Raw genomic sequence first — 26,667 nt, forward strand, 5'->3', positions numbered from 1 at the left:
TGTACCAATAAAGACTCCGATAGATGTTAATTTACATCTTTCAAAGAATACTGGTGAAAGCAAAGCTCAAAATGAGTATGCTAGTATACTAGGCAGTCTAATGTATGTCATGAACTACACTGGGCCGGACATAGCTTGTGCTGTGAGCAAGCTAAGTCGATTTACAGTTAGTCCAAATGAAAATTATTGGAAAGCTATGAAATGTTTATTGGGCTACTTAAAGCATACTCAAGATTATGCTTTGCATTACACAGAACATCCAGTGGTACTTGAAGGATACTGTGATGTAAATTGGATAACCGGCACTAAAGACACAAAATCGACAAGTGGATATGTATTCACACTTGGTGGGGCGGCAGTATCTTGGAAATCATCTAAACAAACTTGTATTGCTAGATCCACTATGTAATCAGAATTTATTGCTTTGGATAAAGCCGGTGAAGAAGCAGAGTGGCTTCGAAATTTCTTGGAAGATATTCCTAATTGGCCTAAACCAGTGCCCGCTGTTTGTATATATTGTGACAGTCAAGCGGCAATAGGAAGGGCAAGAAATGTCATGTATAACGGTAAGTCTCGACACATACGTCGAAGACATGACACAGTAAGACAACTTCTTTCTAGTGGAATTATCACCATTGACTATGTGAAGTCAAAAGATAATGTTGCGGATCTATTGACAAAAGGCCTAACTAGAGAGATGGTTGCGAAAACATCAAGAGGAATGGGTTTAAGGCCTATAAACAAGTCATCATAGCGGAAACCCTACCTAGTTGACTGGAGATCCCAAGATCTAGGTTCAAAGGGACAACTAAGTTATGAAGACAGTGTAGAGTACTGTCAAATTTTTTGACTCATTTCTAGATGAAGACAGTACTAATATGTGAAGATTAAGCAAAAACTTTTAATGATTCTGAATTGAGTCTGTGATACATGTTCAGAAATCACCTATGTGAGTATGAAGTGAGGGCCGCTTCTGTGAGAATTGAAAAAGGCCGAATTCTCTAAAACACTCATGAGACCAGGCGGTGTTCATGGCCAAAATGAACATAACAGTGAAAACCAATTTTGTTTGAGAAACAGTTGTGTGATTTCTATTGTCTAGGCTTACACCAGAGGTCGATAGTTCAAAGACATCAAGTCTACTGATTGACCGAGTAAGTCTGATAGGTTTCACTAAGAAAAGTTCAAAGTCTCAGACTACTTATCCTAATGAAACGTTTTCTCATGGAATAATCGCACATTGTATCTCATGCATATATGAAGAGTCAGAAAAACTGAATCTCTTATTCATGTGGGGGATTGTTGGAATTTTTAGGTGCAAATCCCTTGTAAAGTGAATAAGAGGTGTGGATAGAGGAGTCTCATATTGAATAGAAGAGATATGGGAGATGGGTTTAAATAGTTGAGCCTTACAAATGGGTTTGGGCCCTAAGGGGTACCCCACTTTTGTGGAAGAGAGAGAACCTACGCCAAGCTGGGTTGGTTCCCCCGGCCGGCTCGGCTCGGATCGGGCCTGGCCCGGGTTCCCGTCGGTTTTATTTTTCCCAAATTTTTTTTTCTTCGAACAGATATGTCTGTTCGTAGGTTCGGGTTCTACCATCTGTCCGAGAGTGAGAGTAACCGAACCGAACGAAATTGTTCGCTTGGTGACTCTTCATTTTCGTCCTTCTATATCCGAAATTCACTTGGTGACTATTCATTCGAACATGACCGAACGAAACTCTTCGGTTATTAGCAACTGTTCATTCCGACTCTTCTCTATTTTTTTCGAAAGTTATATTGCTGCACTCTCATTCTTCATCACTGTCATTCGTGCGATTGTCTATGCAAAATTGCGTTCGAAGGAGTCCTCTGAATACGTACCGTTTCAGAGGAATAAGATCCGTTCTATCCTGGGAGATGATTGTCCAATATCCTCGGGTACTGATTGAGGGGCCAAATTCGTCTTAAGGACACGACGTTACTTCGTTGGGCTCGGATCAACATTCTGTTTATTTGTTTGTACTGCTTTCAGGTTAGTTTTCCTGACGTTTGATTTCAATTTTTGGTATACAAACTTAGCCGACAACAGAGTATCGGGCCCTCTAAAGCTCAGGAACACTTGGTACTCACCTCCTGATGATCATGCAACATCACTACTCGTTCCGACCTCTGAGTTTGCCATAGCTAGGAAGCTTATTACTTCCAGATCTCTCTCTCATCTAAAGAGAAAAAAGGTTGGTGTTGTGTGGCATCTCTAAGAAATGAGCTGAGGTTTTGGATACGAACGAGGCAAGGGACTTCCAGACCTAAAATACTTGGCCGGCTCACTTTGAAACAAAATTTAATTGTATATTTTCCCACCTAACGCTCTGCGTTAGCAAGTAGACACCGTAAAGGTGTCCAAGACTTTTTAACAAGTTCGGAAATTTTTCAAAAGAGTCCTTGGGAGACCATAAGGGCCAATCAGACGGAGAAAATATTGGGTACCCAGGGATCCCAGGTCAGCAAAAAACAAGTACCATTCTTCGTGCGCCACGTATCTCTCGAGGGCCCACCTGCCAGAAAAAACCCTCTCCTCTCTTCTGCACTTGCTCTTCCTCCTCTCCTCTCTCTTCTGCACTTGCTTTTCTTCTCTCTTTTTTGCTGCCACCATGGCCATGGAGCTTGAGCTTGAGCCCAACATCTCGGCCTCCATTGGCACATAGCTCGAGCTCGCGGTTGTGAGCATGTTCGAGCTTCAAGCTCGCGGCCATGGCTCGAGTTTCGAATCCCGTCGATAGCCGCTAGATCTAGAGACTTATGGCCAAGGATACTCAATCCGGAGTCTCGCCGTCGCCATAGCCGCAGAGCTCGGGCTCCAGCCTAGAGCACGAGCTCGAGCACAACCGTTCAACCATGGCTGCCATCTGTTGAGCTGGCGGCCATGGCGGCCCGAGTTGCGACGACCGCGGCCATGGATGCTCAAGCTCAAGCTCACAGAAGCCGTGTAGATGGAGCTTCGAGCTTGCGGCTATGGCAGTTAGACCTAGAGTCTCGTGGCCACGGACACTTGATTTGAAAACTTGCAGCGGCCATGGACGGGAGGTCGAACTTGAGCTAACGGCCATAGCCGAGAAGAAACCGCAGTGAAGAGAGAGAAGAGAGGAGAGAGAGGAGAGAGAGAGCAAGTGCAGAAGAGAGAGTTTTTCTGGCAGGTGGGCCTGCGAGGGACATGTGACGCACAAACAATGGACTTATTTTTTACTGACCTGGTATCCCGGGTACCCAATATTTTCTCGACGTTCTTCTCGTTTTTCATGGTATTAACTTTTTTTTAATGGCAAATACAAAAAAAGGGGGGCATGTGTTTTTTGTAGTCCTTAATTTTGGGATGGATCGTAATTTGGCCATTGACTTTTGAGACACAATGTGACATAGGAAGTTGCTAAAAATACAGGAATTGCTCTAATTAGGTGATAATTTTACCAATAATGAAGGAATCAACACTTCTTTTCATCCAACGATCAAACTCTAGTTTCCAGTAGATGTTATGGTTAAGTCTTTTCATTTTTGCAATGCATTAAATATTAGGCGCTATAGAGAAGAGAGTCATTTGTCATGCCAAAGATTTTTTTAACTCAAACAATAGAAAAAAAAATGAACAAAACCACCGCAAACCTAAAACCCCCAGTTGATCTTATCTCGTACTTCTCGCACACAAGAAAGCGCTTGACTAGTTTGCTTAAGTCCATAACGTTCGCGTTACAGCTCTCTTACATCTGTGGTGGACCATCAAACACTCATGTTCTATTATAGCAACAAGTGGAAGTGTTATCCTATCAATCTGGACGTTTTCTTTAGATAAAGTGCCAAAATCTTTTTAAAAAATTAAACTTTTTTTACATTAGAGAAATCTCCCAAGGCATTTTGTTTACTCCCAGAACTTTTGTCCAAAAGTAGAAATATTCTTTAGATAATTATACATTCATATATTGTACTTGGTTCGCTCGTAACCTAGCAATTTATGCTTTGAACTGGAATTTTGTTTATCAACGTCCACCTCACCTCTTGGTGCACCACCATAATCTCCCAGGAACGTGAATAGCCTGTTTTGGGTGAGATTGGAATGGAAAAGGTTTAAGCTCATTAATCTGTCATCACTGACTTAGTACGTATCCAAAACCGTTGCGCCGGACCAAGGATTCACCGCACATGTAGTTTTACTCGGACTCCAATTTAACGACAATGAATGATAGCTAGCCGCTCACGAGTCCCATGGAAGAATGAGGGTTGTGAGATGACAATTGCTTGGTGCATCCATCTCCAGCAAATTCGCTGTCCGTTTAGTGACAATCGATGAGGAAAGTTAATCAACCAGCTCGCCTCTTGGAAAGATTTTAAGTAGTTTAAAATTTCAACAACTCCTGTCGACGTTTTCGTTCATGATCTTCTAACCATGCCGCAACCTCGAATTTCTCGTACTGCGTTTCTGCCTTGCATCTGCAACAAAAATTACCGAAACATAGTTTGATAAGCACACGTTGGTTTTGAGTCTCCTAAAAGAAAAATGGAAGACCATTCAAGGAAACTTGAATATCACCTATATTTGTCTTGAGTCTCTTCTGAAGGACAACACTCCATAACCTTGCATTGCCTGTGCTATGTGCACGTACGTTTTATCTATCAGCTTAAGTTTTTAAAATAGTTGGTAGTGGTTCCACAAATTTCACATGATATCAGAGCAGGAGATCCTCAATTCAAATCTTTCCAGATTATTATTTGCCTCCTCAATTTCTTATTTACACGCGGCCAATAGCCTGTGCAAAATGAATTCGAAGCTTTAATGACTATTTTTAAACATTACCGATTGTCGTAGGGAAGACTTTTCGAATTAAAAATTTTTGTACACACTAAATATTATGTCAAAAATTGTACATATGCAAAGACCCAAACGGAATGAGCCTACCTCATTATAAGATTTTGTAATCATTTATGGTTAGTTCAACTCTTTCTTCTGCCTCCACGTATCTCAGTAGTGCCCAAGGAAATAGAAAGAATGTGCAACAAATAATGATTATTGTTGACACCTATTTTTAATTGCCCAAAATTAATTGCACGAAATTTAGAAATTAATTTTTTAGTTCCTAAAAAAAATATTTATATTTAAATGCATTGCATATAGAAATTAGGCACATTTGCATTAATAGGGTCTATTAGAGAAAATTTTCTTAACAAAAAATCAAATCAGATTGGGCCGGGCCGAAGCCAGCCCGACCTGACCTTCTCTTCTCCCCCTCTTCCATGCGGGATTGGGCCGGCCTGGCCCAGCCCAGCTTAGCCTAGCCCCTTTCTTCTCCACCTCCCCCGGTTTGGCCTCCCCTCTCTCTCCTTTGTTCTCCTCTGTCCCGACCGCCATTGGGGAAGCGCGGAATACCCGCTCCACCGCGCAAATTGGCCACGAAAGTCATGGTAGGAGTTGAGGCCGATGCAGAGCATTTAATGGAACAGAGAGTGGCGTCGTCGTCGTCGGCTATACAGGCCAGAGAGAGGAGAGAGAGGGAGGCGGTCTTTCTCAGTCCAGAACAGAACACGAGAGAGAGAGAGAGAGAGATTGAGAGAGAATTAGAGGGAAACAGAGAAGAGAGAGGAGCCTCGGAGTGTCTTGCAGGTCCCAGCTGGCCTCGTCGTCTCTAGCAAGTCGACCGGCAACCCCCGGAAGCACCCCCCGGTCGGCCACAGAGAGAGAAACAGGGAGAGATAGAACAGAGAGAGAATAGAGAGAGAGAGAGAGAGAGAGAGAGAGAGAGAGAGAGAGAGAGAGAGAGAGAGAGAGAGAGAGCAAACCGAGAGTCCTCAGGCCGTGAGAAGGAAGCCCGTTGTCTCGCTAACGCCCCCCGACCAGCCGAAAACCCCCCAGACGCGCCGTCGACCGATGAGCTTCTCCCGGGTCCCGACTCCTCTGTTTTTCCCTGTTTTTTGGCGTGGTTAGGCCGGGACTCGTGCCGGCCGTTTCGCGCCAATCCCGACCCATACCGTCGACGGTCCCGGCCCCCACTCGCTGTCGAAGGCGAACCACAGTCGCCGGAGCCGACCAGGTCGCCGGAAGAGGTCAAAGTCCCTCGTTTTTTGTTGTGCTCCCCATTTGCTCGATGAAATGCCTCAAAGAGGTCAGTTGGTTTTTGGTCGCCGGTCGATGAGCAAGCAGCCGGACGGCGGACCCAATCGCCGGAGAAGATAGGTGAGGTTCGTGGGTTGAAGACCCAGGCCATGGGTGGCCTGGGTCGTCCGGCAAGATCGCCGGATCTCGCCTGCTGAAGCTCCTGCATGCTCAGACATGCAGGAGACGATCCTGAGCCGGTTTGCAGACCGGTTGGATCGGTCTACAAGCCGAATAGGGCCGGTTCGACCCAGTCAAACCGGCCCTATTTCGTCTTTATTAACTAGACCGGGCCTCGACCGGGCCCGATCCGGTCCAAACCCGGGTTGACCCCTGACCCGGGTCGGATCCGGAGATCCGACCTGGGTCAACACGATGTGTCAGGTCGATTGACCCAGGTCGGATCCGACCGACCCGGATCTGGGACCCGACCCGGTTTTTTTTTTTAAAAAATTTTTTTCTTCTTTTTTCTTCTTCTATATTTACTTTTTTTTAAAAAAAAATCAATTTTTTTTTCTAAATTATGTGATATGCCTAAGTGATTTAATTTATTGTTGTATTATTGTGCATGTTGTTATAATTTCATAAATTGTCATGTTTAAATTAGACAAGCCTATGAGGTTACGCGGTAGTATTTTGCATGTTATTATCGTTGTGTTATTATTATGCATGTTTTTAATTAGAACATAATTGCATGAATTGTTATGTTTTGAATGTCATCTGACTTATTTAGGATTAGAACCTAAGGCTGCATATATATTTTGACTGCTGATCATTTATGATTATGCACTCGCTTGATCACCTTACATGTTAGGAGAAAGGTCCTAAAATCAATCCAAATTGCCTGACAAATGTTTTCAAAAATTGAACAGGGTAAAAAGGTACCGAAATGGCATTATTTATCTAACTAGTGTAACCAAGTCCCCGAACTCATTTAATCTCTGGTTCATAGGAATATGATGATTCTCCCATCACTCTATTTGGGTTTCTAATCGACCCACCCCAAATCAATTAGTGGCGACTTTTGATGAAAAACCAATTGCAGGTTAAAAAAAAAAAACTTAAACCCTAAGTCGCGATATGGTATGAGCTTGGAAGAGCCCGAGTTAAGTCCATAACCTAGACTTAGCGCGTACCAGGCGAATCCCCCCTTTTTTTGCATGTTGCCGATAAAAGGTGGGAGGTCGGTCGCGACAGACTGGCGACTCCGCTGGGGACTTGTTTTTTTTAAAAGTGGACTTAAGCCAAAATTGTTTATCCTGTTCAAAATAATCTTTGTTTGGCAGCGAGGATTCCAGGTATGACCCTGACATTAAGGTGTTATTTGTTCTTGCAGGTTCAAATTAATTGTTTATGAATTGTTGTGCATGCTTTAATGATTTAGCACTACACTGTTGCACACACAACCACGCTGTCGGACCTGGGCTGCGATAGGGCATTTTAGGATGGTGTTAAGAAAGATACGACCTCGAACGCGAGCCCGCAATGTAGAGGTTGCCTTTCTTTTTCCCGAAATTTATTTCTAAAAAAAATTGTAAAGAAATATCTTTAGCCGCTATTCGCCTGATTATAAGATATTCCTTTGGATTTGGCCGGGGTTAAAAAGATTTGACACCAACGAGAGACTGCGACGGTCAGGCACCCTTTTAATTTCATTTTGCTGAGCCAATCTAGATAGAAATCGAACCTCACTTGTCATGTGCATGTTATTGTGATTGTCATGATTCAAGGAAATGTATATATTCTATCGCTTCTCATTTTATTATACAGCCTACTTATTCATTTGATTTGTTATTGAAAGGCCACCCGTTGATTGCATTTTATATACGATGGGAAGAACTGATGTCCAATTCGTCCTAACTCCTAAGAAAGAGCTTCTGGCATGGTGATACCGACTTGATCAGAATGGCCAACAGTATATCAAGGCAAAAAAAGGTCCACCATGCCTCTCTGTTCCACATTCTACATCATCAAATCCCAACGGATCTACAGCCAAAAATCCCAGATGTAACCAACAAGCCTAGTCCCCAAGCACAGATGACCATCTCGAAAAGACTGTGGGGACAAAGGATACACTTATTGTGGAGTTTGTCCGTGAAAATAAACGGCTCCGAGAGATTATAGCTTCCCCATCGTTTATAGAATAAGCGTCTGGGAAGGGCATCCTTTTTGTTAAAAACCCATGTCTTTCATATTTCATAGTATTTATGTTTAAGGGTTTTGGTTTTATTTTTTAAAAGTATTTATGGGTTGTATTAATGTTAATATAACTTGGACCGCTTTTTATTCTATAAATAATATGTTTTGCGCCTTAATGACACCACCGTGGCCTTCGGCCCAGTGGTATTCGGGGATGAGCGAAAACGGTCCAAGGCGACCGGGGTTCGAACCCCGGGGACGCCGCCTGTAATGTTAATATTAATAAAAACCTTTTTTTTCGTTTTTTTCTTTGCAAATAAAGAAAATATGTAATAATATTATGATTAGGTCATGAAATGATTCTTTATTAGGCATTATACTCATTCATTTCAACGTTTTCACTGGTAGTTACAAAAAATGGCCGAAGAAAACGTCCGCCTCAATAACATGGAAAACGAAATGAAGATGGTTTTCAATGCACTTGAAAACATTACCAAGCAAATAGAATCCATCAATGGCAAGCTCATGCCCACGCCTGCAGCAATCGAGGTGATGTTACCACCACCGTCTACTGAAAAAGACAAAGCCTCCGCCAGGGACAGCAAAATGCCCTCGCTGGAGGACGATCCGCTTCCCCTTGCCGTCAGGAAGCCTAAACTTGAAGCTGCACTAATGACAAAACATGACAAACGCCTTGCAAAGGTCAAGGAGATGCTGAAATAGCTACAAGGCCCGTAACATGCTGTCTCACTTGACCTGTCTATATACAAATGGGTCAAAGTACCAGAATAGTTTAAGATGCCGGAATTCGAGAAGTATGATAGTACCTCGTGCCCCAGACACCATTTGCACATGTATCATGTGCGGATGACTCGATACGTTGATAATGAACCCCTCATGATTCAGACCTTTCAAGTAAGTTTAACGAGGCCAGCTTTGACATGGTATATGTCAAAAGATGTGGATGCTTTTAAATCTTGGGATGTTGTCGCTGATGCATTCCTTAAGCAGTATCAATTCAACCTTGACGTCACCTTTACTCGTGATGATCTGCAACGCACTGAAAAGAAGAAGAGTGGGTCCTTCAAAGAGTATGCCACTAGATGGAAGAACTTGGCTGCCCAAGTTACCCCAGAACTTATTGATCATGAACAAATAAAGTTGTTCATAAAGTCTCTTCCATATGAATACAGACACCGCTTGATTGGTGCCACTACTGAATCCCTTAATCATCTTGTTCCTGTGGGCGAACGAATTGAAATGGGATTGCATGAAGGGTAGTTTACAGACCCCACTTCCACAAACAAGAAACTCGGCATGAAGAAGGAGAAAGAACTCCTAACAGATGTGGATGTTGCATACACCCAAACCATTCGTCCTTCCCCAATGATTCAGATGAGCAGTGGACAGCAACCGGCCTTAGGCCGCCAGCCGCCCCAAAGGTGAAATAACAAAAAGCAGTTCACGCCACTCCTTTGGCCTATGTCTCAGATCCTGCCTATTCTCCTGAAAAAGAGGTTGCTTGCTAAAGAGCCAAAGCGTGAAAATCCTTAGCGTTTCCCTAACTAAGATCCCTCCAAGGCATGTGACTATCATTTAGGCGAAATGGGACATTCCGTCAATGACGGTGTTGTCTTAAAAAATAAGGTCAAGAAATTGTTGGATGCAAAGATGCTTTCATTCCGCAACGCATCACCCAATCAAGCAGGAGGCGCGGATGTCGTCATTGAGTAAACTAAAGACTCAATTTTCCTCCCTTAGAATAGAGATATATTTAATAGTTTGAATCCTCCTACGTGGGAACTTTTCTTACTTTTTAAAGTGTGAGCTGTTTTTTAAGATTCCCAGTTTTCTGAATTTTTAATTATGCTCGAAATTTTAGTATTGCAATTTCCATTCCAACAAATGTAATTCGCCTGAATTATTCAAAAGAATTACAAATGTTTTATTTTGAGGGCCTGAAGAAGTATCCCAAATCGGCCTGTTGATGATATCCGGCCATGTAAAGGAAAGTATTCTGAGGCCCGGGCTTCCTCATGCTTCCTTGTTTCTAAGCTTTTGAAAATAAAACAAACGTTTTATCATTTTTCAAAAGGGCAAAAAAGAACGGTGGTGGAAAAGCGTGCATGCTCATAGCCCTGTTTGTTTTTCTAACTCGCTCACTTCGTGTCTCAGAGCATACTCCTTTTTGATTTGTTATCACAAAGGGGACATTTGAAAATGACACAAACTGAAGAGCACATCAGACCCTGATGATGCTAGCGGACCAACTTATCTGATAGGGACAGTCCGAGCGAAGATCATCCAATCTTCAAATGAAACATGGGGCAAATCTCATTACTACCAGTAGGTGATATCAGCCCTAGAGAGTCAAAGAGAATGCTGAGTATTCCTTGACTCCATGATGAGCGAAACATCATTTCGTACAAAAGTCGGGGGCAGATCAAGAAAATATTACCTCTTTTGAAAGAAAAAGGTATGTCTTATTCCTTAACAAATTTTGGAAATAACATTCCATCCCTTTTCTTTTGCAGATAATGAACTGGGGAACATGCTAGACTCTGACGTGCTAGCAAGCCGGATAAAGCACAAATATTGGGACCTCTCGAATGAAACACGACGAAATGCTAAAAGGATGTATCTGGTTCTTTGTTCTAGCCTAAGTCTGTGCAAACAACTAATGTGTTTTTTCTTTAAAATGCAGGGATAGTTTAATTGGGAGGGTAGACTAAGAGGCATGACAAATTTGAGTAAAGATCTAGCACAAGCAGCTGGAAGAAACTTCACATATGACAAGATGGCATCAATGCTGATCCTAACAACCATGGAGCCTCGACGGTAGTTGCATCCACATCAGTCAAAGACATTTAGAGTAGAAATTAGCTTTGCTGCGAAGATTCCCATGCAAGCAATTGCGCATGTCCTGTGCAGTCAGGAATCAGAGGATTTACGAGAAACTCCTCAACATGCCGGAACCGCATTGATACATCATGCACTGACAATAAGACCGTCTATTTGGAAGCACCCCTATTATAGAGGATTTCATTCGAGCTTTGAGACCAACCATGAGAGAAGAAAAGACTCTGCTAGCTTTGAAGGCAAAATGGAAGAAGGTAATTTGTATCATTCTCAATTTACCCTCAATCATCTCATTTCTAACATAAACTCATGTTTTTGTCAGAAGGGAATTATCAACATTCGAGAAAACTCAAGGAGTTGTCAATTTAATCTCAATTGAGGGGAATCACGAAGGGTAATGTTGTATCGTTCCCAATTCCTGTTCCTCAAAGAACCGTTCATTAACACTGTCTTCCTTATTACCTTGTAGGTATATCCTACTATTGCAGCATAGGTAAGTATCTCTTTCCCTAAAAACTTTTCTATTAAGAGTACAAAGAAACAAAGAATGAGGAAACATGTTAAAGCAAATGAATGCTTAACCTTCCCCCAAGTGCATCGCATATCTTTTGAAAAGAATTTTGCATGGTAATTTTACCTGTTTAATTTACCAATTCCCTGTGAAAATCTTGACAATTCGACGAATGGTGTCGAAATGTTCCGATGTATTGAACAAGGTGTGTCAGGATGATGAGAGGTAATCCTTAATTTATACACATTCTCAAGTACCAAACCCTTGCAAGATGAGTGAAAAGATTTCATTTTTACAAGGTAAAGGGATTTCTCGCATAAGGTACGGTAGCCAAAATAACAAGAGGCAGTTCATTTTTCTACCCCATACACTACCGTTTATCCTTTGCTTGACCATTTGAGCCCATACACTTGAAGGTTCCTTTTAAATTACCCTTGTCAAGAATCACCCCACATTGGGGCAACTTGAGGTAAATCGGCATCACAGAGAGAATTCAAATTCAGAGGGAGCAAGAAGAGCGTCCCTCCCTTTTGGTCACCGCCCCCATGGTTTCGGCCTCGTCATTTTCACGGATCCGGTGTTCCTCGACAGGGTCCTCCAAGACAAGCACACCATCGACGGAAGGACGGTCGAGGCTAAGAGGGCTTTGTCAAGAGAGGAGCAGCAAACTAAAGCCTGTCCAAAATGCCAACATATCATTAATAACAATGATGTTTTCACCTAGGAACTGAGCAAGACAAGACGGATAAGGAGTTTGTAATATCTAAAATTTTCTATGATCATCAGTCACAACAGCTCGCACAAAGTGAAAAAGATGAACAGAAATTTTCTTGTTCTCACTTGCTTTAATCTTTGAGTGTTATTATTGCAAATGAACTCTCACGATAATTTAAGTGCCCTAGGATGATCAAGAGCAATTCTTCTTCTCTCTCATGCACTTATATCCCTTGCTAGCCCAATTAAGCCGGTGATTTCATTTCGTACAAACCCAGTTGGTGATCATCCCCCACACCGGGGCAAGGCAAAAGTCACCATAGTTTGAGCATCATGGTCTAAAGTACCGAATGAAAATGAAGACTCCAAGAGTCTAATAATATTGTTCTGTTCAAACTTGTTTAGGCTAGTCCTGACAACACCAAAAAAACATCCAAAAAAAAAATAATTCTGAAAAGCTAGGGGCATAAAAAACAGTGTGCCTGGTAAAAACAAGGCCGATGCCCATGAAGGAGAAGAAGAAAAACGATGAAAAAGATGAAGAGAAAGGAGTCCCTAATTTCTGGATAAGTGCTATGAAAAATAATAAAGTTTTAGCTGAGGAGATCTCTGAGCGTAATGAAGGCGCTCTCAAATACCTCAAAGATATTAAGTGGTGTAGAATAGACGACTCCAAAGGGTTTAAACTTGAGTTCTTCTTCGATACAAACCCCCGCTTTAAGAACTCTGTCTTGACAAAGATCTGTCACATGATAGATGAAGACGAACCTATTCTGGAGAAAGCAATTGGGACAGAGATCGAATGGTATCCAGGAAGATGCTTGACGCAGAAGCTCCTCAAGAAAAAGCTGTCCAAGAAGCCAAAGTACGGGATTATCCAGGTAGTTTTTCAAAAGAATCCTGCTGGTGGAGAAGAAAACTGGTGACGATGCCAAGATGATCACTAATTTTCACCCTTACACACATTTTTTAGTCCAACGATCATTTCGTTCCTCAACCTGTGAACCAAGCCTACGTTACAACCCTCATAAAGTCTCTTCTGACTAGGGCACTTGAATTAATGTGGAATTTCAAATGTTTATAAACAACGCTCGAGGAAGTGCGAGCAAGATTACTTCTATCTCGTTTTGCAGGGTTCTTGACTTATAAACCTGGAGATGATTGCAGATATTTTCTTTCATGACCTTGACTCGGATAGTCTCCTTTATTAAGCCATTGACCAAGCCTACATTACGACCCTGAAGAAGACCTCTCAGATTGGCAGCGTCGTACCTTTCGCGAGAAAACTCAAACCCTTGTTGATGTGATAACGGTCAGATTTAGTGTTTTCGATATTCCCGCCTTAATGATTGGGGCAAACAACCATTTTCAATGAGAGTGAATGGAAATTCCTTTCTGACTAAAGGTCCCTCATTCAGCATCTCGAGAAGTCCACCTTGCGAGCGAATATTGTCTTGATTGATAATTACCCTCGATGGATGTTTGGTGATGCAATATGAGCTTTCAAATACACATTCTAGAATAGTCTATCTTGTCTATCATTGATGAATGCATGCACGTTTGCGCTAATCGTCTTTGACAGCTGAGAGTTTTAATCCCCAGTGATAGGACACGAAAATTTGGGCGTTGGAGAAGCCCCCATTATCATCCCAAGAGAGATGCCCCGAAAAAGGTCAGGTATTCAGCAGATGATATATCAAACCTCCGAGTAAGAAACCCTAGGTATTTCATTAGAGTTCTTTTCAAACTACCTAGGGGGTAAACCAGGTGTTCCTTTGAAAAAGAAAAGCATCTTGACTCGCGGTCAAGATATTTCATACGATATTCTAAAATAGCCTCGGTTGTCTATTTCTCCGATGAATACGTATGTATTTGCAGGAACATGCCCAGGTAAGTACATTCTACCCTTGCCCGGTTCCAAAATTATGAATTCTTTTCGAACTACCCAGAGGGTAAACCAGATGTTTCTTTAAAAAAGAAATGCATCTTGACTTGCAGTCAAGATATTTTGTACGATATTCTTGAATAGCCTTATTTGTCTATTTCTCCGATGAATGCGTATATCTTTGTACAAAAAAAAAAACTTGTCTGATAGGAAACATGCCCTTAAGAGGTAGGAACGTGCCCAGGTAAGTATTTTCTATCCATGTCCGGTTCCAAAAATTCATGTACCTACGATTGTTATGGTACCCCTCCTGAGCATGGGACTGACCCCTCTGTTCACATCAAATTCTCTGGCGAGAACCCCCAGGTGCTCATTATTTGAGTCTTTTCAAGACATGTTGGCGAGGACCCGCCAGACAAACCCTTCAAATCCTCGGGCGAGGACCCCCAGGTGCTCATCATTTGAGTCTTTTCAAGACTTGCTGGCGGGGACCCACCAGGCAAACCATCAAATCCTTAGGCAAGGACCCCCGGGTGCTCATCATTTGAGTCTTTTCAAGACCTGCTGGCGAGGACCCACCAGGAAAATCATCAAATTCTCGGGCGAGGACCCCTAGGTGCTCATCGTTTGAGTCTTTTCAAGACTTGCTGGTGAGGACCCACCAGGCAAACCATCAAATCCTCGGGCGAGGACCCCCATGTGCTCATTATTTGAGTCTTTTCAAGATCTGCTGGCGAGGACCCACCAGGCAAACCATCAAATCCTTGGGCGAGGACCCCCAGGTACCCTTGAACATTGGACCGATCCTCTGTTCACCAAAGCCGTTAGGCGCCCCAGTCAAGGCGTTCGAAGAAAGGTTCGGGTCCTAGACAAACGAAATCCAATCAAGGCGATCGAAGATAGGTTCGGGTCCTAGGCAAGCGATTTTCTCAGTCAAGGCGACCGAAGAAAGGTTCGGGTCCTAGACAAAAGCAAGCCCTGTCAAGGCGACCGAAGATAGGTTCGGGTCCTAGACAAACCATCTCCCCAGTCAAGGCGATCGAAGACAGGTTTGGGTCCTCGATACACAATATCAACTATCTGGAATTACTCTACCCTTCGACAAGGTAAGTAGCCTCAGGTATATTTTTATTTGCTTTAGCATGCATCATCATATATCGCATCATAAAAAATGGGACTCACGGTCTCGCCAAAAATAGCATTCATTGAGCATGCATGGGCTAAATTTAGGTGTCATTTTATCTTTGAACGCAATCTCTACGAGCTCAACCTTTATGAGATCACCCTCAAAGAGGGGCAGCTGTTGACACCTATTTAAAATTGCCCAAAATTAATTGCACAAAATTTAAATGCTAAAACAAATATAGAAATTAGGTACATTTGCATTAATAGGGTCTATTAGAGAAAATTTTCAAAAAAAAAAATCAAATCAGATTGGGCCAGGCCGAAGCCAGCCCAACCCGACCTTTTCTTCTCCCTCTCTTCCACGCGGGATTGGGCCGGCCCGGCCCGGCCCAGCTCAGCCTAGCCCCTTTCTTCTCCACCTCCCCCGGTTTGGCCTCCCCTCTCTCTCCTCTGTTCTCCTCTGTCCCGACCGCCACTACGGAAGCACGGAATACCCGCTCCACCGTGCAAATTGGCCACAAAAGTATGGTAGGAGCTGAGGCCGGTGCAGAGCATTTAATGGAGCAGAGAGGGGCGTCGTTGTCATCGGCTATATAGGCCAAAGAGAGGAGAGAGAGAGGGGGGCAGTCTTTCTCGATCCAGAACAGAACATGAGAGAGAGAGATTGAGAGAGAATTAGAGGGAAACAGAGAAGAGAGAGGAGCCTCGGAGTGTCTTACAGGTCCCAACCGGCCTTGTCGTCTCCAGCAAGCCGACTGGCAACCCCCGGAAGCACCCCCCGGTCGACCACAAAGAGAGAAATAGGGAGAGATAGAACATAGAGAGAAGAGAGAGAGATAGAACATAGAGAGAAGAGAGAGAAGAGAGAGAGAGAGAGAGAGAGAGAGAGAGAGAGAGAGAGAGCAAACCGAGAGTCCTCAGGCCGTGAGAAGGAAGCCCGTCGTCTCGCCAACGCCCCCCGACCAGCCGGAAACCCCCCAGACGCGCCGTCGACCGGTGAGCTTCTCCCGGGTCCCGACTCCTCTGTTTTTTCCTGTTTTTTAGCGTGGTTGGGCCGGGACTCGTACCAGCCGTTTCGCGCGAATCCCGACCCATACCGTCGTCGGTCCCGGCCCCCACTCGCTGTTGAAGGCGAACCACAATCACTGGATTCGACCGGATCGCCGGAAGAGGTCGAAGTCCCTCGTTTTTTGCTGTGCTCTCCATCTACTCGATGAAATGCCTCAAAGAGGTCAGTTGGTTTTTAGTCGCCGGCCAGTGAGCAAGCAGCCGGACGGCGAACCCAGTCGTCGGAGAAGGTAGGTGAGGCTCATGGGTTGAAGACCCAGGCCATGGGTGGCTTGGGTCATCCGGCGAGATCGCCGGATCTCGCCGGCTAAAGCTCCCGCGTGCTCAGACACGCCGGAGCCGATCCTGAGCCGGTTTGCAGACCGATTGGACTGGTCTGCAAGCCGAATAGGACCGGTTCGACCTGGTCGAATCGGCCCTATTTCGTCTTTATTGACTAGACCGGGCCTCAATCGAGCCCGATCCGATCCAAACTCGGGTTGACCCCTAACCTGGGTCGGATCTAGAGATCCGACCCGAGTCAACGCGATGGGTCGGGTCCGTTGACCTGGGTTGGATCCGACCGACCCGGATCCGCGACCCGACTCGATTTTTTTTTAAAAAAAAAAATTTTAAAATTTTTTTTCTTCTTTTTTCTTCTTCTGCATTTACTTTTTTAAAAAAAATTCAAAATTTTTTTCTCTAAATTATGTGATATACCTAATTGTTTTAATTTATTGTTGTATTATTATGCATATTGTTATAATTTCATAAATTGTCATGTTTAAATTAGACAAGCCTATGAGGTTACGCGGTAGTATTTTGCATGTTATTACCGTTGTGTTATTATTATGCATGTTTTTAATTAGAACATAATTGCATGAACTGTTATGTTTTGATGTCATCTGACTTAGGGCCTGTTTGGTTCAGCATTTCAAAGCTGCTTTTGGGGCTCTAAAGGTCCTTGGGCAAATGGAAAGTTGTTTGGTAATTTTTTTTGCAAGCTTTGAGGAGATGCAATTGCATCTCCAAAGCTCCCCAAGGGCCTTTGGCTGAATGCACCTCATGAGGTCCCTTGGGGAAATTGCATTTTCGGAATGCAAGTGGCACTGTTCATCTCGCTACTGTTCATCGCGCCCAAGGAGCCACACCGGAGGCCGCCTGAGGGGTCCGGCGATCGCCGCTGGGGGTCGGCCGACCTCCGGCGACCACCGGGCGGCGGTCGCCCGACCTCGGGCGGCGCTCGGGTCGCGCGACCCGGATCCGGGTCGCGCGACCGAGCGCCGCTGAGGTGATCCTGGGTCGCGCGACCCGAGCGCCGCCTGAGGTCGGCCGATCCAGGCGGCGGTCGCCGGGGTCAGGCGACCCCCAGGCGGCGGCGGTCGCGGAGGTCGTCAGGCCCCCATGTGGCGATCGCCAGAGTCGCCGAGCCCGGCGACCACCGCCAGGGTCGCCGGCCTCGGGCGGCGCTCGGGTCGCGACCCGGATCTGGATCGCGCGACCCAAGCGCCGCGTGAGGTCGGGCGACCCCAGGCGGTGGTCGCCGGGGTCGGGCGACCCCCAGGCGGTGGTCGCCGGAGGTCGGCCGACCTCAGGCGAGGCTGGCCGGCGGCCGTTTTGGCCTGCCGGACAGTCGCCGGCGGTGCTGGTTCAGGCCAAAAAAAATTTTTAAAAAAATATTAGCAAAAGTCCTTTACAAAATTAAGATTTTACCAAACGGTATTTAGACCAAAGTTGTTTTCAAATGTGATTTTAAAAGACACATTACCAAACACTACTTGCATTTCGGAAAACCCCTTTAACTCAAAGGTATTTGCATTTTGCCAAATGCATTCCCCCAAAGCCGAACCAAACAGGCCCTTATTTAGGATTAGAACCTAAGGCTTCATATCTATTTTGACTGATGATCATTTATGATTATGCACTCGCTTGATCATCTCACATGTTAGGAGAAAGGTCCTAAAATCAATCCAAATTGCCTGACAAATATTTTCAAAAAATGAACAGGGTAAAAAGGTACCGAAAGGGTATTAGTTATCAAACTAGTGTAATCAAGTCCCCGAACTCATTTAATCTCTAGTTCGTAGGAATATAGTGATTCTCCCATCACTCTATTTGGGTTTCTAATCGACCCACCCCAAATCGATTAGTGGCAACTCTTGATAAAAAACCAATTGCAGGTTAAAAAAAAAAACTGAAACCCTAAGTCGCGATATAATATGGGCTTAGGAGAGTCCGAGTTAAGTCCCGAACCTAGATTTAGCGCATACCAGGAGAACCCCCCCTTTTTTTGCATGTTGCCGATAAAAGGCGGGAGGTCGGTCGCGACAATTATTGATTAGTCTTCAATTCTCCTAGAATAGAGGAAGGGGAACAAGGAAAACCAAAAAGAAAAAACCAAGGCCAATATGTATGCCCATGGTCCTACTGCCTTTAGTCATTTTGCGACTGCAACCCCAATAATCACGTGCCCTCACATGTCCAAACTTAACCTCCCCAAAAAGAACCCATCTTTCATCAGTAATTCTTATCTATTTTTGACGTGTGGTTTAAGGCAATGGCTAGCAAGACAAGTTGGACTTGGTTTGTATCTTTTCTACAATTGCTAGGACATGAACAGAATAAAAAACATAATCGTTGCATTAAAATGGATTTGTTTACATGGTTCTTGCACCTAAACATGGTGGAGAAGAGGACCCAAATTCTGAAAAGATTGGACCTCGAGTGTAGTGCACCTGGGATGAGGAGAAAACATAGCTGGATTTTACCTGTTAATTACTTGATCCTCCTCTAATGAGACCAAATGCCAGTAAGTTTCTGCAGAGTTTCGTACTCTCAAGTGGTTTTATCTTTTTAATTTTTTGGTTTGACTTTTGATTCTCGCTTTGAGCGTTGGTAAACTTCATTGACCTTTTCGGCATCATTTTGCCGGATGATTCGTCCTTATCATGGGGGGAAGCAAAGGTAAACGTGAGCCATGTGCAGAAGAATAAAAAAAGTTTAAAGCACGTTCAAAGGGAAAATTAGAGAGCAAGAAAAGGTGACAAGACGAGAGAAAAGAAGAGAACCCTTTATTAAGTGTCAAATAGAATTTTCCTTTCTCTACCTTCATATTTTTTTAGTATTCTTCTAAAACTCGATTGTTCAGTATCATCATTATTATTTACTAAGTGATCAAAATTTTTTATAATTAAAACTAAATATTTTTTTATATGAAATGTGAAATAATAGAAGATGCATTTATTGTACAAATTTACTACTTTTGTAAATTTTCTGAGATTACTGTCAACTATATTAAAAACTTAAGTTATCATATAAATGCATTGTTTTATATTTAAAAATTTTAACACTCCTCCTCAATCGTAGACTAGACTTTGTCCTAAGAATAAGCGTGGAAATATAAGGGAGGCAATTAAGAGGCTTGGAAATATTTTAACTAAGGACTCCCTGCTTTGATATTATTTATAATTTTGTTAGATCACCGCCAACTATTTTAAAAGTTTAATTATTAGATAAAAACACGGTTTAATATTTAAGGGGAAAATTACCCTATCAATCCTAAATCTATTTTTTTTGGTGTGAATGTAAGTATTATAAACCAAATGAAGTATAACAGTTTAGGGACATCCCCCAGCAATACAAAAAGTGTTTATAATTCAAAAAGATGGTGGTAGAAAGTCTCCATATAGTAGCTAATACAACATTTGTCTGGGAAGGTCTAATTCTTCGCTCTACCTCTGACATTTTTACGAACCTTAGCCAAAAGAATATGAAAGTCAGTTGACTTGTTTTGAAACCGTCTTCTGTTACGCTCCATCCAAATGCAATATATGGTTGCTAGAAAGGATAACTTGAGGAGTCTTGCTACCAAGTTTTTGCCTTTTGTTGCCCTAATCATCCATTGAAGTTCTTTATTCCATCCTCCTAAAAGGCACCTGATCCCATGTTGTGCTAGGATACAACACCATATGTTGTTTATCAATCCTAAATCTATTGTACAATAAACTTTTCAATTTTACTAGTTTAGTCATAAACCTTGACGTGAAATTTCAATGTAATCATTTTGGTCAATTTTCGCCGGAAATCGCTAAGTCGACAGTCCAGTCATCACCAACCGTCTTATGTGGCACATCGCCACGATAGCAATTTCTCGCGAAAAATTGGCCTGAAAGACTACAATGGAATTTCATGCAAAGGTTATGACTAAATTGGAAAAATTATAAACTTTAGAATTTAATTTAAATCTACACATTAGGTTTAGGACCGATTGAGTAATTTTCCCGAAGAACTTTTCTATATCGCCAATGTTTTTTTTTTGTTGGCTATACCGCCAATGTAAAAAGTAAAAAATCACACGCGCGCATATTGTTAAGTAAGACTTATATTTGTGCAATTAAAGTCAAAAGAGACCGATGAACCTTTTGCTTTGGTGTAACTCAAGAGCATGAATTTAATCGTTTGGGTATCTGGAGGCTGGTGGAGCACTTATAAGCCACATGAAGTGGTTAAATGGTTAAGTAGTGTTTACGAGTGACTGACCCAAACCCAAACCAGCCTACCATTGATGTAGGTCAACCATCTCTAAATTGAGGGGTCTTTACTTTATTCAACATGTGATGCGCCTGATGCGCGTGGCTAGTTAAAATACTCAAATACAAACCAGGGCCACGAAACTCGAAATCTTGTTGAATAGATGCTCTGCGTGTGACATTAACACGTGGACCTTGTCTTATATCATTCTTTTCTTTTTCTATTTGAACAATGCCTTGCAAAGACGCACGACATACATTTGAAATATGTTTTGCCGTATTGTGAAATGCAGATCATAATCTCTAGACAAGTAGGTATCATGTCAACTTTGAATAGGATATTGCAATATTCCCGCCGGTCCATAGATAATAATTGAAAGGTAGCCCACCTAACCCTTTCAATAGCCCATCTAACCCTTTCTTGGGCTAAGCAAATCAACCTATTGAAATATTCATTTGGCGATTCATATCCAGGTCAGTATGGATATCGCTGATCTCCCAAGGGATCGTAGATCCTGGCAGCCACTTTTATAATCTCGTTCCAATATTGCATCAAACACTGAAACGGATTTGCGAAGTCACCAAGCTCAAGCCAAATCTTTCAATAACATACAAATTTTCTAAAAGAAACCCCAAATAAATAAATAAAAGAGAGATCAGAAAATCCAACAAAAAAACTTAAGGTAGTGGACGCACACGCAAAATAAACTTGGGCAGAAGTTAGCTCCGATACCATGTGATAAAATCCAATCCTCGTTCCAGTCTCTGAGTTCACCATAGCTAGGAAGCTTATTACTTGCAGATCTCTCTTTCTCCCTCGGTCGTCACAAAGCTCATCCCGACGGAAGATTGAGGTCCAGAGCTGAACGGGATGAACATCACCGCATTGTTGCTGGCAGCTTTAGCTACGCCTTCTGAGAATCGCTCCGGTTTGAACTGATGCTCATCTTCCCCCCTAGATTTCAGGATCACGATTTCCTAACTGGTTAAAGTCATTTTAAGCGGTTTCTTATTTTAAATCATGAAAGGAAATACCAAAAATAATTAGATTACATAGCTGGGTCACCTTTTAATAAAAGTCATTAGCTCATGTTAGTGTCCTAGAGTTTAATCTTTTGTTTCTATAGAAAAAGGAAAATACAAAAATACCTCACGTAGTTTAAATAATAGGATTAATTTATGGTTCATCCTAAATCATGTTATTAGAATTGCATATAGGTTATATTTAAATTATTAACATAGCTTTCATTTCAATTAGAATACTATATAGTTCATTAAGGCATGTTAGATTAAAACTCATATAGTCGTAGCATTTAATTTGACTCATGCTTAGTTATTAACAACAGAAAAGCCAAAAAATAATTAATTAGCGTTGCATACATACTTGTATTTAGAATTCATGCTTAGGTTATGCACACATTACATCATAGTCTGTTTTCTAGTTAACGTCTTGCAGAATCCTTTTTGCACTGGACGATAATGGAGCTTTGCTTTTGATTTGCTTAGTGCATCAAGGTTCTTCAAATCCTTCCGCATTTTATTTGTAGCATTTGATTATTAAGTGTTATTTTATTGTTTGTACACTTGCGTGATCACCTATTGCATTTTAGTGGTTTAGGATTAAAATTGACGAAGACAGCTCGCAAAACATTTTTGAAAAAAGAAAAAAAGTTACTGAAAGGGTGTTAGATTTATCTAATGTAATCAAATCTCTTTATTCATAAATATTTGGTTCGCAAAAGTAAAATATTAACCTTACTTGTGATTCTAATAAATCCGTAATAGGTTAGTGGTGACTCCAAAATGAATTGATTTGTATGTTTAATTGATTAAATTGAAACTCCAAAGTTGCGATTTGTATGAGCTTGACAGAGTCTGCGCTAAGTTTTTACTTAGTAATCTATTAGCTTTCCCTTAGTGGTTCACCTCTAGGAAGGTCGCAACCATATAGTCAATTTTAGGTTGGGCCATTTTCAATCGATCCAAATCTGATCCCAGCCACCCATTTTATAGGTTTACTCCGAACCATGCATGCAAAAGCCAGACCGTTTGGGGTTACTCTCGGTGTGTTAATTGTTTTATGGGTGCTTTCTTCTTAATTATTAACTTTTTTCTTTTCAGCGCTTTGAAGCAAAAAAAAGAAAAAATAGAGAAATTTTCTTTTTATCTCCAAGACACAAATATCCTTGGTTTAGCAACTCAATCTGTCCGACGACATACAAATATGAACTAGAATGTTTATTAAACTTCAACACATATAGAAGACCATATGCCCCGAAGCTTCACACAGCAAAAATATAAAAAGGAACTGAAAAGAACAACAGAAGAAAAGCTCCCAGCGAGAAGGAAGGCAGCTTTTTATTAGCCAACTACGTGTTGGCCAAATCAATGAAGACTAAAATCACAACCATGAAGCATCTCTCCATGGAGACGAAGCCACGATTGACAATGCCACCGAAGACCTTTCATCCCATAGCATGAGATATACAAAGCTTCATCAATGGCCTGCAGATACTTTTTCTACTTAACCGAACTTCAAAGCTTCAAACCAGAACCATGCAACTTCTCTTCCATGACACTGTCAAGTCTCTCCCCCATCTCAGCACTCATGTAATTCACCCAGTCTCCAACCTCGCCTCTCCTGAAGAACCACTTCTTGTCTACTCCACTCGACAACTTCCCGCACCTATTCACCTCCAATGCGCTCAAATTGTCAAAGCTACACATCCTCACTATTCCCTCCACCGTCCCATCTCTCAGTTCCTCTTCACTGAATGGACACCCCAGGAAATCGGCCAACCTCCTCACATGAGCATGCGGATCCTCTTTCATCTCCTCGTACATCATGAACAACACCTTCTCGGGCTTCTCCAAGCTCGCCTTGTGGTAACCCAGCACATGGTCCCAGTAAGGCCCGTAAGCGCTCAGCCCTTGACAAAACTTGTCGAGGCTCTCCTGGATCTGCATCTGACCCTTCTCTTCAGGCTTCAGCTTGTTGGTGAAGTGCCACAATGAGACGAAGGTGTCCTTGGCGTTCCTACACATGTAAACCAGCTTGCAGTTGGAGTCCCTCACCGACTGTGGAAGCAAGGAATAAGGCATGTGGGTGGCGAGGAGCCTCGGGGGAGCTAAAGCAGCGAGATCGGGATTTTCTTGCTCGAGATAGAGCTTGAGCTCCAAGTAGGGCACGAGGTCGTGGGAGTTTTGGGTTAGGAGAGGGTGGCGTCGTTGTGAGTAGGAGTTGGAGTACTTGGCACGGTTCAAAAGAGCGAAGAGAATGGCCTTTAGCCAGGTGGTGCCGCATTTCGGGCTGGTGACGAGGAGGATGTCAGAGGGGTGAGCTTGGAAGTGGTTTTGGCAAGCGAGGACGCCATTCAGGAACCAAGAGGGGAACCAGAAGCCCTGGTACAAGCGGAGAGGGGTTTCGATCCAGTCATTTTCTGAAGGGAGAGAGGAGATTAAGTCCTTGAATGCCTGCGGCATGTCCTCGTCCCGCAAGTACCGTAAATGGGTAGGAGTAGGGGGTTGAGAGGATCGCATGGTGGTGGTGGAGGAGGAGGAGGTAGAGAATTGGAGTGGAGAGTTAGTTGATGTTTAGTGGCACAACGATCTTAAATAGAGGCTTCTTGCATGAGAAAGATCGTTGCTGGGATAAGGTATGAAACTTCTAACAAAAGCTGTTTTTTTTCTTTTGGTCGAATATAACAAAAGGTTGGGGTGTGTTTGTTCGGTGAAAAACTTCGTGATAAAGGAAAATATTTTCTAAAAAATTATTATGACATTTCGAATTTTGGCCCATTTTTGGGATTTATAAAACGTATAATTTGCCAGTGCGCTTATAATAAAATCTCGCCCGGAACTGATCACTCCTGAATTTTTATTATTTTTAAATTAGAGATTTCGCTAGAATCGCACTCGATCGAATTTGGCCGTTATTTAGAGCCCAAATTTTTGTGTCGAATTTCTCGGAGTTCCGGGACGAATTTAATTGGACGGTATCGATATTATTGTGGCCAGCGTCGGTATTACCCGGAATATGTGAAAAGTGGATTTTTAACCGGATGCGAATTTGGACTGGTAGACCTCCCTCGTGGTGTGTTTTGGCATATTTTATTTTGGCCATTTTCCTATATTATTAATTAGGATTATTGGGGACCGTTAGATCGTTTTCGGGTTTGAACCGTGTCCGTTGGATCGCACTCGAGTAGAAGTTTGACTTTGAGTCTCTCCCTCCTCTCTCCTCTCTCCTCTGCGCGCCGCGTCTCCCCCCTTGCGTGTTCCTCCCTTCCCATGACCTTTTTTTTTTTCTTCTTTTTCTCTCTCTCCCTCTTTCGTTGGCTTCTTTCCCCCCCCCCCGACTGGTTTTGCTCCGCCGTGCCCTGCTCGCCGACCGTCGTTCGACCGCCGTTCCGCCTCCGCACGACGCCGCCCCACCAGCCGCCGATGCCGCCGTCCTCCCCGCGCCGTCGTCGCGCCGCCGTGTCGCCCGGTAGCCCCGCCCGACTCTGCCTTCTCCTCCTCCCGAGCGCGTGAGCTCGGCTCGCCGCCGTTCCCGCTGCCGCGAGTCGCCGCCGCGTCGCCTAGCCGCCCCCGTCGTCGCTGCTCGCCGGCCAGCTCGCCCGTCGCCAGCTCGTCCGGCCAGCTCGCCGCCGCCGCCCCCCCTTCTCGGCCCCAGCTCCTCTCTCTCTCCCTCTCGCCCCCACCCCCGACCGACCTCCACCCTCCTGCAGCTCGTCGTCGCCGCTCGCCACCACCGCGCAGCCGTCGCCGTCGCCGTAGTCGCCGCCGCCGCCGATCGCCGCCCCGACCAGCTAGCCAGCCAGCCCCGGCCAGCCAGCCAGGCCGTGGCCAAGCAGCTCGGGCCAGCCCCGGGCCGTAGCCAAGCAGCCCAGGCCAGCCCGGGCTGTGGCCGAGCTCGCCCGGCGCCGTGCCCGTCCGACCAGGCGCGTCGCCCATCCGACCAGGCGCGTCGCCCGTCCGACCAGGCGCGTCGCCCGTCCGTTCACCCGTGCGCCCCCTGGCACGCCGCATGGCCATCGCGCCCGCGCGCCAGGCACGCCGATCGGCCATTGTGCCCACGTTGGCCGGCCACCGCGCCATTGGCCCGCGCCCGCGCCCAGTCCGGTACTGTTCACCCGGGCCATTTTGGGCCCGAGCCGACTTTTCCCGGGCCAAACTTAGGTAAGTGACTTCCTAAACCCTACCTAGTACTTTGGGTATTTTTAGACTTGTTTAGGGTGAAATTTAGTACCGGCTTAGGAATTTAATTAGGCCTGGGCTAATTAGACTGATTGTGCTTAATTGGTGAATTATTGTGGCGATAATTGTACGGCTGATTTAGTGATTGACTGAGATAAATATGTCTGGCTGAATTGTCGTGGCGCTTGTGGGTGAATTGGATTAATTGAATGTGCCGACATGAATGTCGGGTCGGTGGACCGATGTGGGGAGTGTGCATTAAATTGGTTGTTAGAGTGTGTCAGATTGACATTGGTGTGAGCTTGGTAATTTGATTGTGAAATGTACGAAGTGTTAGATGACAGATTGTGTGGTGGTGCATGTGCATGAGAGAAATGTCCTGAGGTGTGGTTACGCGGGACTGAGCCCTGCTTGATCTGAGGGCTGCCAACCTGAGGCGTGGTTACGCGGGTGTGGCTAGAAAGGTAAGTAATGACCTGAGGCGTGGTTACGCGGGATTGAGCCCGGCTTGATCTGAGGGCTGCCAACCTGAGGCGTGGTT

At 43.9% G+C, this 26,667-nt stretch overlaps 1 protein-coding gene and 1 pseudogene across 1 annotated transcript; both read right to left on the minus strand.

The window, feature by feature from the left end:
• LOC115688682 (disease resistance protein L6-like) overlaps positions 1-2,164 on the minus strand; it is a 57,560-nt pseudogene extending 55,396 nt beyond the window's left edge.
• A 21,098-nt stretch (positions 2,165-23,262) lies between these two features.
• LOC130138083 (cytosolic sulfotransferase 5-like) lies at positions 23,263-24,483 on the minus strand. Its single transcript, XM_056311080.1, has one exon. The coding sequence runs from the start codon at positions 24,465-24,467 to the stop codon at positions 23,463-23,465; it is 1,005 nt and encodes a 334-aa protein (XP_056167055.1). The 5' UTR covers positions 24,468-24,483; the 3' UTR covers positions 23,263-23,462.
• Between the last annotated feature and the right edge of the window lie 2,184 nt (positions 24,484-26,667).

Source organism: Syzygium oleosum, unplaced genomic scaffold (genome assembly GCF_021117445.2).
Source record: "Syzygium oleosum isolate NSW1041296 unplaced genomic scaffold, Sole_v2.1 Sole_v2.04, whole genome shotgun sequence".
Taxonomy (NCBI): Eukaryota; Viridiplantae; Streptophyta; class Magnoliopsida; order Myrtales; family Myrtaceae; genus Syzygium; species Syzygium oleosum.

What these genes read in the sequence shown, in the direction of transcription:
- LOC130138083 (XM_056311080.1), bottom strand. Translation starts at nt 24,467, where the DNA reads ATGCGATCCTCTCAACCCCCTACTCCTACCCATTTACGGTACTTGCGG.